This window comes from Carassius carassius, chromosome 32, assembly GCF_963082965.1.
Source record: "Carassius carassius chromosome 32, fCarCar2.1, whole genome shotgun sequence".
Lineage (NCBI taxonomy): Eukaryota > Metazoa > Chordata > Actinopteri > Cypriniformes > Cyprinidae > Carassius > Carassius carassius.
In genome coordinates this window covers 1,159,349-1,175,000 of record NC_081786.1, presented here as the reverse complement: position 1 = coordinate 1,175,000, position 15,652 = coordinate 1,159,349, and the positions used below count along the sequence as shown (strand labels likewise).

Sequence of the window (15,652 nt, the reverse complement as noted above, 5' to 3'; positions counted from 1 at the left end):
AAATATTATTATGATTTAAAACAGCTGTTTTCTGTGTGAATCTGTGTTAAAGTGTAATGTATTTCTGTGATGCTCCGCTGTATTTTCAGCATCATTCCTCCAGTCTTCAGTGTCACATGATCTTCAGAAATCATGAAAAGATGATGATTTACTGCTCGAGACACATTTCTGGTTATCATCACACAGTTGTGCTGGACAATGTCTTTGTGGAAACCATGACAAATGTATTTTTTCAGGATTCACTGATGAAATCAAAGCTCAAAAGAACGGCATTTAAATCTTTTAAGACATTATAAATGTCTTTACTGACACTTTTGATCGATTTAATGCATCCTTGCGAAATAAAAGTACTATTTGGAGAAGAGGAAAAAAAACACTTGAGCACAAACAACGCACAGCAATCATAAAACAGTATAACTTATAAAACAGACACATCAAACAAACATCCAGTGAATAAATAATCAATCAGCTTCTTAATAAGTACGTGCACCATATAACTAGAAGTGGAGGAAGTCAAAGAGTCAGACATTATACATTAGTGGAAACACACTTCCCGTCCCGGCAGACCCTCCATTCACATTTTTTAGTATCAGCCGCTGAGATCTAAATAACAGTCCTTCCCCTTCACCACCTCCTCCCTGTTTCCTGTTCTGGTTAACCAGACGCCGTCCGACGTCACAGCGGAGTGGATCTTCTGCTAAAACCATCACACAAGCCACCGTTTGTGTCTCTAAACAGCAGATCTGGTTAGCAGTGTGGATGTGATACGACGTCATCGTCCAGCTCAAATACTAAACTAACCATAACACAAACAGAAGTTCAACTTGACTTCTGCACATTAATATTCCAGATTCGACACATTCAAGACAATACAGTCACATGTTCAAGAGGGCGAAGATAAATATCTTCATTCTTATTTTTAATAAGAGGCGGAGCAATAAGACTATTAACATGCATAAAAAAAATAAATGGTGAATTTTAATTTCATGCAAACTTAAAAAAAAATTTGTTCATTTAATTTCCTGAAGAAGCAGATCATCTAAAGTGCTTCACTGGAAAATTTAAAACAATTTATTTATTTTTTAATATTTTGAACACAATTTTTTTTTTTTTTATTACAATACATTTTTTATATTTTTAATAGGGATGGGCGTTTTCCACAAATATCACATTCGAATATTTGAGCTCACAAAAAACGAATATTCGAATATTCGTTTATTTAAATTAAGTTTAATGAGTCAGACGTTATTTTTCAGCAACATTTGTTTTCGTCATTTTGAACAAGCTTACAATAAGCTTGAACATTACACATCGTGTTTTGTAGCTGAAAACCCTTAACAATGCGTGCAAACAAACAAAAGTACAGATTAAAAGCAAAAAAAAAAAGTGAACAAAGAAAAAACGTAAAGCAGCCTGCAGCTATTAGGCTATTGTACAGAATGTAGCTTATACTTAACTTTTAAACTGTCAGCAAATCTTTTTTTCTTTTTTTCTATTGTTTCAAATGTTCTTGTTAAGAAATACGGGCATGTAAACATGATCAGGGGAAAGTCGGCTCCTTAGTCTGTTAACAATAAGGCTGGCCACGGAGAAAACGCGCTCTGACGGCACCACTCGCATCAAGGTAAATGTTCTGATAATGTTCAAAAAAGTTTTTTTTTTCTTACTTCTCTCATGTTTTCATCGAGAAACCTGAGATGTTTGTGCCGAGGGTCTAGGGCAGACGCGAGAAGAGGAGTTTTCACTGCATTCTCCAAGTAAGCGGTGTTTATTCGTTGCTTGAGAGATGCTGCAACAATGTTCTTGAATTCTGTCAGTTTCTGTGATTCTCCACGGCATATTTGAAGTACGGTAGAAGACCGCAGTTCTTTTAGGGGGCGTTCACATATCGCGTCTTTTGCATGCTCAAGTTCGTTATTTCCAATGTAGGCGCGCGGTATGCGCGCTCATAATGGAAGCGACACGGTCACGATGCGCACGCGGTGCGACGCGGTCCCGTTTTTTTCAGGCGCGTCCGCACCACATCGAGTTAAAAACATCTCAACTTTCAGAATGCTACAAGCGCACCGCAGGTCATGTGACAAGAACTAAACATTCAGCTTCATCCTTTCCTGTAACAACGTTGAAAGCTTATGCCGCGTTCCAGGCAACTCGTAACCCGTGTTTTTCCAACCTTCTACCCGTGAAAGTGCACTGGAACAGCAGTCAAACCCGTGACTTCCCACCGTGAACTCGTACTAGATAGATGTACTCCGAGTTACGAACTCTGACGTCACATAGCCTGCGAAACAACAATGGCAGCCTCTGCGGATAATATTGCCTATGGATGCAGTGTTTGCGCAAGTTGTGCACGTTGAAAAAAAGATTTTAGGACAATATAACATTGCAATAAAATTAATAATCTAGCTACAATTGCTTGCGCTCAGGAAGTTTGGCGTGACTTGCCTGGAACGCTATAAAGTCGTGAGTCGTGGTTTGAAATCGTGACTTACGGGCTCAAAAACCTGCCTGGAACGCGGCATTAGCCAAGATGAAGGAACAGCTGATCATAGCTGTATATGAATTGCCATTTTGAAATAAATTTAGTAGCAGAGCTACTGAAAGCGATTTTTTTGTGTGCTGCAAATCCATTTATCCTTTGCTGAAATTTCCGCGTCTTCATGGAGAGAACGCGTCGCCTCAGGAGCGCTTCTGCCCGAGCGCTTTGGAAAGAAGGAGAAAGCGGCGCGCATAGCCTTTTCCACGCCTTATTAGGCGCGATATGTGAATGGCCCCTTAATCATTCATTAATTCTTTTTTGCTTGCATACACCTTCAAATATGCCGTGGAGAATCACAGAAAGTGAGAGTTTTATTCGAATAGCATTTTTATTTATCGAATAATTAGTGCAGAACGAATATTCGAATGTTCGACTATCCGTGCACATCCCTAATTTTTAATTTCATTTATTTACATTTTTTACAAATTAAAATGAAATTAAAGCAAAAAAAGGAAGTAAGAGACTAAAACGTGCTCGCACAAATCAACTAACAACAAGCATAAAAACGTAAACACACTAAATTTTCATTTTATACCAACTTCATGTTTTCTTTGATATCATTTTCAATGAATGAAGATGCTAAATAATCATCTAAATAAGTATTTTCTCAGTGCGGCCGCTTCTATGAGACATCATACTGGACAATTGCGAAGCAAATCGTGCAAGAAAGACTGGTCAAAAAAACACATTTGTAGCAGTTTCCATCGCATTACACAACCCTTATCAGCTGCATCAGTGGCAAGCAGCTGGTCACCACAGACAGGACGTTCACACACACACACACACACACACACACACCAGACACGAACGCATCCTCAGTGCAGACAGAAAGAGTCAAAGAGTGTTTGACTGATCTAAAGGAGCTTCCTGGGTCAATGAGAAACACTGCTCGTGACCCAGCTTTCTAAACTAATATGAAACAGGACATTCAATGAGAAAAAGAAATGCTTTTATTTATGTGCATTTGACTGGATGGTGTAAGGCAGACGAAAATGCTGACAATTTTACTGGAAATTTATTTTCATTACTTTTGTTAACAAGTGCACTGCATTAGATAACTTAAACTAAAAATGAACCAGTGTTATTTTGTATCATTGAGATACTATTATAGTATTTATTAATATTTTGAATCAATTTTTTTCGTTTTCATTTTAGCTGCAAGAAAAGAAGTAATTTATATAATTAATTTTTATATTTATTTTATTAATATTGTATGCATGTATTAATTATTAGAATTATATTCATGTATTTTTTTTTTTTGACATTAAGTAATATATTATTAAAATGCAATACAGTCGTCTAAATGAAAATTAATTAATGCACTGTCTGTATATTATATTCATAAGAACAAACAAAATTCTAAATACTTTACAAAATATATTGCTCATTGTTAGTCAACTATAATAACACTGCAATTTAATTTCATATATATTTATATTATTAATTGTAATAAATGTATTAAACATTAACTCATGTATTATCATTACTATTACAATAACATTTAGCAACACATTATTTTAAAACGCAATAAGGTTGCATGAATGCACTGGGATATGAACAATTATTTTTACTAACATTAATAAACGCTCTTTAATATATTGCTCATTGTTACTTAATGTTAACTAATCTTAAAAAACAATTTAGTCTTTCGAATAACATCACTTATGAATTATTGCGTAAGAGTACAGTAAATAGGGTGAATTTATGATCATGTGGACTTTAACTGATTGTGTAGGCGTTCAGAAACAAACTCAGAATGTCCCAAGTCTTTCAGGGAAACTCCAGATTCAGGCGATCAAACGTAACTTTGATTCTTTATGAACTCTGTCAGCACTCTTGATGCTTTAGTGACTTGTTTACTGGACCTTGTGCGATCTGAAGGAAGCTCTGTTCTCTCGTGTAAATCAGAGGCGATCGATACACACTGAAGAGCCAACGCACCTCTCTTGTGGAGCCATCCCTCCTTCACGATCACCACGTCTGTCATCATGCTCTCCAGCCGTCAGTCTGTCCAGATCCACCGAGTGCTTCGATCCGGCCAGCGTAAAGCCTCTTCACACGGGTCGCCTGCGGGAGAACGAGTTTAAAACCAATTAAACCAGTGCTGTTCAGCACGTCTAAACACTTAAAGGGACAGTGCACCCAAAAAAATGACAATTCTGTTAGCACTGACTCGCCCTCAAGTTGATCCAAACCCGTTTGAGACTCCAGTCCCCAATGACTTCCAATGTGTTTTGTTTCCATATTATGGAAGTCAATGGGTGCCGTCAACTGTTTGGTTACCAACATTCTTTGAAATATCTTAATTTTGTGTTCAATAGAAATATACTTATAGTCATATTGATGGCAGAATTATTTAACTCCCAAGTTGTTCCATGATGGTCCTCATTGACTTCTATATTATGGAAAATAAAATTATGGAAGTCAATGGGTACCGTCAACTGTTTGGTTGCCAACAATCTTCAAAAAAAATCTTCATTTTATGTTCAATAGATAAAAAGTAAATGATGGAAGAATTATTTCACCCTCAAGTTGTTACAGGATGGTCTCCATTGACTTCCAATGTGTTTTGTTTCCATACTATGGAAGTCATTGGGTACCGTCAACTGTTTGGTTGCCAACATTCTTTGAAATATCTTAATTTTGTGTTCAATAGAAATAAAGTTATAGTCATACTGATGGCAGAATTATTTAACTCCCAAGTTGTTACATGATGGTCCTCATTGACTTCTATGTTATGGAAAATAAAATTATGGATGGGTACCGTCAACTGTTTGGTTACCTCCATTCTTTGAAATATCTTCATTTTGTTTTCAATAGAAAAAATAGTAAATGATGGAAAAATTATTTCACCCTCAAGTTGTTACATGATGGTCCCAATTGACTTCCATAGTAAGGAGGAAAAAAACTATGGAAGTCAATGGGTACCGTCAACTGTTTGGTTGCCAACATTCTTTTAAAAAAACTTCATTTTATGTTCAATAGAAAAATAGTTATAGTCATATTGATGGCAGAATTATATCACTCTCAAGTTGTTACATGATGGTCCCCATTGACTTCTACAGTATGGAAAAAAAACTATGGAAGTCAATGGGTACCGTCAATTGTTTGGTTGCCAACAATCTTGAAAAAAAATCTTCATTTTATGTTCAATAGATAAAAAGTAAATGATGGAAGAATTATTTCACTCTCAAGTTGTTACATGATGGTCCCCATTGACTTCCACTGTATTTTGTTTCCATACTATGAAAGTCAATGGGTACCGTCAACTGTTTGGTTGCCAAAATTCTTCAAAATGTATTTGTTTATCTTCTACAGCCGAAAGAAACTCATACAGGTTTGGAACAACATTTTGTGTTTTTTGGTGAACTGTCACTTTAAATACATCAGGGAACTAACAAAAACAGAAACACTTTCTAGACAAACAAAATGCAAATAAACTCAAAGCAAATGCCTAAAGACATTTAAGCCTTGAACATAACTCACATGATTATGTTTATAAAGCTCCACCTGTGTTGTTGGATGAATGTATGAATCAACATAAAAAAAATAACTTTAAAAGTACAGTTTTAACAGACAATGCAATATGTAGAAACTCCCATTGAATAAAAAAAAATGATATTTATAATTGTAATTAAGACATGTTATCATCTTTGTTGAAACAAATGACTACTTCTATTCATCAAGGATACATTAAATTGATCAAACATGGCAGTAAAGATATGTATAATGTTAAAAAAGGATTTTTATTTCAAATAAATGCTGTTCTTTAGAACTTTCTGTTCATCTGTGAATCCTGCAAAATAAAACATATCTCGGTTTCCACAAAAATATTGTGCTGCACAACTGTTTTGGTGATAATCAGCAATGTTTCTTGAGTATATCAGCATATTTTCATGATTTCTGAAGATCATGTGAAGACTGGAGGAATGATGCTGAAAATACAGCGGAGCATCACAGAAATAAATTATTCTTTAATAGAGATTCACACAGAAAACAGATGTTTTAAAACATAATATTATTTCACAATTTTGCTGTATTTTTGATCAAATAAATGCAGCCTTGATGAGCAGAAACATTATCATTAAGCAAAGTCATTAAGCAAATTAACCCTTTTCTGTGGTAAAAAAAAAAAACCCTACAACTTTCAGTGCTATATTGATTTATAAAACTTCAGCAACAATATCATAAAAGGTTCTCATTCTCAAGAAATCTCTAAATGTATTAACAACAGACTGCATCGCGCTGAAGTCGATCTGTCCTTCTGAAAACCTCACTGACACACTTTGGATACGCTCCGAGTCATTCAGCGATCAAATTATTACAATTCACTCTCCACAACAACAACTGCAGCACGTCTGCAGCGCTCGACCGACAGACTTCAGCGCAGAGATAATGTGAGACAGTATCAAGCTCAGTGCAAGAAGCCACCACTTCCTGTGCTAAAGGAAGACGACTTAAAACGATGGCACCATCGTAAATAAACACAAGCATGTTGACCAGCCACTGTCTGCTTTACAGGAACTCAATTATTTACAATAAGCAAAGTTCAGCCGGGGGATGAAGGACCAGAAGTCACTCGTAAGCGACGCTCTCGTATTCACTCGGTTCTAAATCGAGTGTGCTGCCTACATAGACAGCTTCATTCTGTACTGCATCATCATAAAACATTTTGAATGAAAAAAAAGTAATAAACAGGTAGGATCTAGTTGAAAAAGAAATAGTGAAAAAAATGCACTCAAAAACTGAATCATTGTGAAGAAGTAGAAAACTACTGAAATAGTATTTACTTATAAATCATACTCCAAGAATCTTTATTTACAACTTTGAAAAGTCTATTTTTACAGTGTACACGAGCAAAAATGAGGGCAGGCTTCAATTGCTTGTAAATTGATTACATTTCAAAAATAATTACAAAGAAAATGCAAGTAACACATTGAATTAAACATGAAATTTTTATTTCATTGAAATTTTAATACTATTTCGGTAATTTTTTATGTATAACTATTTATTTATTTATCTATTTATTTATTTATTTACCTTAAAAGCAGTTTGTGGTCTACAAAATAAATATTTTGAATAAACAATACATAAAATTATATATATATATATATATATAAAAGTTTATCTTTTATTTAATTTTAGAGTTTAATCATAGTGTTTGGTTAATGTGTTTACTGGATATTACATTAAAATAGGGAAAAAATAAATATAAATGATTTTTTGGGGGAGGGGGTGTTACGTACACCACTAATCTTATTATTTACAACTTCTAAAAATATTTGTTTACAGTATAAACAGCATATAGATATATAGCACATGCAAGTACTGGTAAAAAATGTGTATCTAGTACATTAAAAATTTATATTGAAACTTATATGTATACACATTTACATTTATTTATTTCACAAAAAAGGGACAGTGTACATTAATCAATATTTATGAATGCAAATGTACCCAAATTAGCCCGAAGGCTATTTTTCAGTTCCTATAATATTGTTATAATAACATATAATATTATCCAAAGCATCCTAAGATGCACCTCATAAAATTGGTTTGATTTATAAGAGAATTGTCCAATATTTCGTTCACTACATCATTCCTATATTTAAAAAATACTTTTACAACTTAATCAGAATTTTTTTATTATAATTTTAGTCCATGTGTAAGTGGATATTACAGCTGCAAAAAAGGCAGTAAAATAAAACCGAAGACGGAAGCGAGTATGTTTTGGCTCTTAGCAACAAACTCAGAGTGTTTTTACTGCAGCAGTCCACACACACACACACACACACACAGCGAGTGGATGGCATGCAGCCAGAGCTGGCCGTCTGAATGAACCCAATACCCTGCTCGGGGTCACATGACATGATCTGTCCCACCCTGATTAAAGTCATTCACGATTCTGCCAGCATCTGTAAACTCAGACTCCATTCAATGCAAATGAGAGACATGCAGTCGATGAGGATATGAGTGGATAACACGTCATTTACTGTTTTTCAAGCCCATGTTTAATATTCTGCTTGTCTTCACAGTGTAAAGAAGTGCGTTCTCTCCAATCAGACTGAAACAAGCAGGCAAGGCCAGTCATATGACATGATGTGATTCTGCATCAGACTGATTCCAGCGGCTCAAACTCATCGCACAATACGCCTGACTGTGTCCCAGCGAGATTCTGCATTCTTGACATTCTGCATGTTACTGGTGGCACATGTGCGTCAGCGGGAACCGAAGGAACTCAAAGACGTCTCGTAGAAGAATGTCAAACATTCCCTTAGCATCTTCATCCCTCATCCGCCCACAGGTCACATGACCTGAGAGACTCCTCACTAACAGATCATGACTAGTGTTCACATGAGAAGATGTCCAGGCCTCAGTCTATCAAACATCATTTAAAATATCCATATGCCTATGTAATCTTTTTTCCATTTTATTTTTTAAATAGTATACAAAAAAATATTTTAGATAAGTTTAAATAAAAATAAAAACATTTATATGCTATTAAATATTTTATATATAGAGAGAAAAATAAACTATCTATAATAGATCTATTTAATATAGCTTTAATATAGTAGTACAATAAAATGAATATTAAAACCATTATTTTGTAAGTAATTGTATGTACTATATATATATATATATATATATAATGCATTTGTATTATTTTGTATGTATTATTTGACTATTTTATATGTACTATATATATTACACACATACATAATGTTCAATTTATTATCATTTTATGTAGTATTTGAAGCAGAAGGATGAAGTTTATGAAGCTGTGTAAAATGTTTGAATCACGTAATCAGTCCCATGTTTCCATTTGTGCGATTTCTCAGATTAAACGACTTCACTCTTACTTCACTCAAATGTAGAAATCATGCAGAACGAGTAGGTGTGTGTGGAAGCTTTGATACTGTACACCCAACCCAAGGACCTGATTTAATGCTCCACACAAGCTATAATCAAAAACAATCAAGAATCAAAGCCTAAACCATCCTGAAGTAAACGAGATCCATCATGATTAGATGAAGTCACAGCACAGAAGCACAGACCAGCTGAAGCAGCGCTCGTGTGAGTGTGTATCCTCTCATTATACTGTCAGCATCTTCAGCTCCAGTCATCTGACAGTCCATCCACACGACCCTCTCTACAGACTTATACATGTTCAAATTCATTTCCATATTGCTCCAACACTCTTCAAAAATACCAACTCGCGTGCTAAAACAGTATGGTAGTGCTGTGGTAATAGTTAGTGTTAGTCAGCTCTTAGGGTAAACACAAGCACCTCAGGTTACAGTATGATTAAACATTACCAGGAAGACAGAGATACAGACACACCGTCTCTTTCTCGTTTGTAAACACAGCAGGACTGTCACGTACAGTGACATCGGAATGTATAGAGAACGACGAGAGAAACACTGTAACATTCGAATACTGCTACATTTAAACATTGTGGCTTTGGGCCTGCGCGTGCGCGTGCGCGCGCTTAAAGTGACACAAAGTAACAACTGACAGATGAACAAAGAGACGAATAAAGACACTGCTGCGCTTCCTAAACTAGAGATCACCGCTTTAACCAGCAGCTAAACTAGTACTTTCATCCACCCCCTGTGGGGTGGTTTCATTTGACAGCTCGAGTCTTTTATTTTAGGCCTCTGTGAGAGAAATAAACCGCATCCTATTGAGCGCAGCAGAGCTTCAACAACTGACATCAAACTGAATGGAGACACTTTACCGAGATGGGTTTCACTGAGGGCTCCGGCGCATTGCTGTGGAGGAACTCGCTGCCTCGGGTGCTACTTTAATCCCGCAGAAAACAGGTAAAAGTGTTTTGATGAGCACGAGCGTGTCCTCGCCTCTCCTCCACTGCACTCCCCACAGCGAGACTCCAGTCCGCGGAGAGAGTCCGGCGAGAGAGGCGCGCAGGGTCCTAGAGCCCGCCGCACACTCACACTGACAATATACTACACTACAGTATAGTAGGCCTACATCCCAGTATACTACAGTACACTACAGTATACTACACTACACTCCCCACAGCGAGAGACTCCAGCCCGCGGAGAGAGTCCGGCGAGAACGGTGCACTGGGTCCTTGAGCCCGCCTCACACTCACACTGACAATATACTACAGTACCGTACAGTACCGTATACTACAGTACATTACACCACAGTATACTACAGTACAGAACACTATACTACACTACACTCCCCACAGCGAAAGGCTCCAGCCTGTGGAGAGAGTCCGGTGAGAACGGTGCGCTGGGTCCTTGAGCACGCCTCACACTCACACTGACAGTATACTACACTACAGTACTGTACACTACAGAATACTACAGTACAGTACACCACAGTATATTACAGTACAATGCACTATACTACACTACACTCCCCACAGCGAGAAACTCCAGCCTGAGGAGAGAGTCCGGTGAGAACGGCAGGCTGGGTCCTAGAGCCTGCCACATACTCACACTGACAATACACTACACTACACCACACTAAAGTACAGAATAATACACCACATCCCACTACACTACAGTATACTACATTATACTACACTACATTACACTGCACTACACTACAGTATTTTACACCACACTACACTACAGTATACTAAAGTACAGTACACCACAGTATTCTACACTACAGTATACTACACCACACCACACTATACTACAGTATACTACACTACACCACACCACAGTATACTACACTACACTCCCCACAGTAAGAACCTCCAGCCTGCGCAGAGAGTCTGGCGAGAACAACGTGTAGAGTCCTAGAGCCCGCCGCACACTCACACTGACAATACACTACACTAAAGTATACGACATCAGACTACACTACAGTAGCCTATACTACAACACACTACACTATACTACACTACAGTATACGACAATACACTACAGTATATGACATCACACTACACTATACTACACTACAGTATACTACACTACACTACAGTATGCTACTACACACTACACTATACTACACTACAGTGTACTACAATACACTACACTACAGTATATGACATCACACTACACTATACTACACTACTGTAAACTACAATACACTACTTTATACGACATCACACTACACTACAGTATACTACAACACACTACACTAAACTACACTATAGTATACTACAATACACAACACTACAGTATTCTACAACACACTACACTATCCTACACTACAGTATACTACAATACACTACAGTATACAACATCACAATAGACTACAGTACGCTACAATACACATCACTATACTACACTACAGTATACTACAATACACTACACTACAGTATGCTACAATACACTACACTATACTACACTACAGTATACTACAACACTACACTATACTACACTACAGTATACTAAAACACACTACACTATACTTCACTACAGTACACTACAATACACTACACTACAGTATACGACATCACACTGCACTATACTACACTACAGTATACTATAATACACTACACTACACTAAAAATGGCTGTGAAATTGTCTTTAATTTCATTCAAATAAATCACAAGTCTTTTTTACATGTATATTTAATTTTATATAAAAACTGTTCATGCTTAATCGAGAAAATATGTTTTCTAGACTTTTAACACACTATGTTTTTATTTAATTTTTCGTTTTTAATTAGTTTTAAATATTAACTAATAATACACATAATATATATACATAATATATTTATTATATTTTTTAAAAATATTTTTATTTATTTTCTTTTTATATAGAAATTGTTACTGTATGACAATTATAATATGGGCAAATAAGAGTATAAAAAAAGAGTATAATGTTTTTCTATTTTTAATCTTTATTAATTACAATATTTATGAATAATAATGTATTATTTTTATCATATGTATATCTAATGTCATACAGAAATTGTTACTGTATGAATTTGAGAGCTACAATGAGTTAACAAGCTATAATGTTGTTAATTAATTTTTCATTTATATGGATTTTAAATATTAATAATAATATATTTAATATTTTAGATTTTTACACATTTTTAGATTTTAATTTCTTTTTAATTATATGTATATCTAAGTATATTTACAGCAAGATCCTTGTTCACAAGATATATGAACATTGAGCTAAACAGCTTATTTTGCTCCACAGAGGACAGAAAGTGATGACAGAATTGTCATTTTTAGGTGATCAGCTCCTGTGGGGATCTCTTGCATCCCAGCTGATCTGATGGTAAATCTTCAATAGAAATCCAGAGCTGGGAAGCTGGTTTTGTGTCTGTGTGTGTGAATGGCATGGACGGGCTGGCCAGAGGACAACAGAGGAATGTGATGCTTTTGTCTGTCCGGGCGAAGAGAGGCATGGGCTGGAATGCCATTGATGAGAACCGACAGAAAAAAACGAGCCTCCAGGAAGTTTTCTCTCGCTCTGGCCCTCTGTGGGAACCTCTCGCTGTCATTCCCAGTCCCATGAACACAACCACTGCATTGTGTAAGCCGTAAACACACTGTCCACAAACTACAGCCAACCTCTCTCTCTGGACAAGAGAATGAAGCGCATTACATCCGAGTCTGAGGAAAATCATTGTGTCTGTACTGATGTCAGTCAAACAACCGTTTATAGTCCTCTTTGTTTACTGTTGATTTAAAAAGCACTTTCACTAACCTGTGAAACACTAACAAAATGATCGTAAAATTGCCTAATTTGTGATTTAGCTACACTCCTAAAAGAAAAAATCAAATTATCTGAAAATGTGCTCATCCTCAAGTCATACAAGATCAGGATGAGTTTGTTTCTTCATCAGGTTTGGAGAAATGTAGCATTGCATCAGTGTCTCATCAATGGATGCTCTGCAGTGAACGGGTGCCGTCAGAACGAGAGTCCAAACAGCTGATAAAAACATCACAATAATCCACAAGTAATCCACAGCAATCCAGTCCATCAGACAAAAGCTGAAACAAGACATTTTTTTATCTAAAATACGAGCCCGTAATTCATAATAACGCTCCCTCCAGTGAAAAAGTGCATCTCCTGTCATCTCTCACATCAAAATCCAATCACATATTTGTTTAGAGGTGTTTTGGCTTGTAAACGGTGCTTTATTTGCGCAGATTTCTCTCCTGATTCAGGTGAAATATTTTAGCAGTTTGAACATCTTAAAACTGGACTTGTTTCTTACAAACATGCAGCTTTTGTCTTCTCAAGATGGACTGGAGTGGATTACTACAATGTTTTTATCAGCTGTTTGGACTCTCATTTCGATGGCACCCATTCACTGCCAAGCATCCATTGCTAAGACACTGATGCAATGCTACATTTCTCCAAATGTGTTCACATGAAGAAACATTTTGGGTTTCCCAAATGAATAGTTCTTAAATGTATAAGAACCTTAAAGAACCTTCTGTGCAATGAAAACCAATAATAATAATAATGATAATAATGAAAACTTTAGCTGTTCAAATTGTTAGCTAAAACTAGTTCATCTCCAGTGTGAAAGAGCAGCCCAGATGAGCTAGTACAAGAGGAATCCAAACCTCAGAGTATTGTAAGAACAGCCTGCTTAACCAGTCCTTTAGAGAAGCTTCAAATGGCCCTTTCAAAGCACTGGACAGCTGGAGTATGGACAAAAGGTGACCTGAACAGTTGCAGAGGACACGAGAAGAGCAGCTGCAGCTGCAGCTCCTGCTCACGTCTGCACTGCGTCTACAGGATCAACAACAGTTTGAGTGTTTGTATGGAAGAGCCATCCCAAAATAGCCCTGTGACGATGTTCTTCTGCTGCTTCTACTCATGAAATGTGTCAACTGCAGTTCTGTTGTGTGAAAACCAGCTGCTTTGTTTCAGTCACACTTACATTTATCCATTTAGCAGATGTTATTAATCGAATTCATTGAATTCTTACATTAGAGGTGATGCCAAACAAAGTTACAAAGCAGGCTGTAGATGCAGCGGGTTGGATTTTTACTACTTGGAAAATGATCAGCTATAATTAAACAAACATGATTTCAGGGAATGTATCAATATATTTTGTCAGTCTCTTTTGCTACATGAATAAAACCTGATGCTCATGTTCTCCGGCTTGATTTGAGACGGTCCAAAGAGCATCTTGAGCTTTTGTAAAATAAAGAAAATCTAATTGTCCATACAATAAAAATTTTTTAAATGATTTTTAAAATGTGTTTAAAATCATTTTGTATTATTGTTCAGAATCCTAAATCATTCAGTTTATGTTTGTCCAAGTGTTATTAAACTAATTTTCCAAGTAAGAATATTTTTATTGATAGCGTTGTATGAACAGAGTAACTTTTCAGGTGAAAATTGTTAGACTGTAGTGCGAGTCAGTGCCAAGACATTCCAGCTCAGAGCAGGATTAGCTTCGATTAGATCCCAGCAAACGCTCTCCTAGCACACAACACATCAGCGCTCTCAACAAAGACCACAGGAGGAGGGGCAGCACCTCAAAGGGCCTCTAATTATATACTTAAATCTATTGAAAGAGAGGAATGCATTTAGGCTGGATGGGTTTGAGAGGATCATTGCAATTTGCAATCTAAAAAATAACTTTAGCATCAAGAGCCCTCTCTAAAAACACTTCATTCACCTCTTCACCTCACTTTGTGTTTGCAAATTTTTCTTATTTTAAGCTTTTCTTCTAACCACAAATGCACCAGGCAGGTGTCATATTTCAAACAGTTTATTAAGTCAATAATAAAAAAAAATCATTTAAATTCACAACCTTGTGATTTAAAATGCAAAATTAACCCATTACAATCACTTCATGTAAAATTTAAATATTGCATATTAAGATATTCAGATATTGTCATTTGTGAATAAACCCCAAAGCATAAAAAGTAAACAAAAAATACTACATAATAGATTTTTTTAATTCACAACCTCAAGATATAAAATGCATTAATAATTTTGAAATTTAACCATTTTATCAAATTAAAGCAGATATTGCAACTTGTGAATAAACCCCCAAACATAAAAGATCTAAAAGAAAATTTAACAAAGGCAAAATAATAGATTTATTTTTACACACACACACACACACACACACACACACACACACACACACACACACACACACACACATATATATAACTTTACATATTTGTTTTATTTA

The 15,652-nt window shown here is 36.0% G+C and overlaps 1 protein-coding gene across 1 annotated transcript in view; it reads right to left on the bottom strand.

Moving 5' to 3' along the window:
* The window catches only part of akt1 (v-akt murine thymoma viral oncogene homolog 1), a 56,085-nt gene extending 45,588 nt beyond the window's left edge, over window positions 1-10,497 (bottom strand). The window contains exons 1-2 of the mRNA XM_059519787.1: window positions 10,278-10,497; window positions 4,481-4,606 (exon numbers count right to left, since the gene is read on the bottom strand). Of these exons, the coding sequence (XP_059375770.1) occupies window positions 4,481-4,529 (49 nt within the window). The 5' untranslated portion in view covers window positions 4,530-4,606; window positions 10,278-10,497. The remainder of the gene's footprint in view (window positions 1-4,480; window positions 4,607-10,277) is intronic.
* Window positions 10,498-15,652: the final 5,155 nt, after the last annotated feature.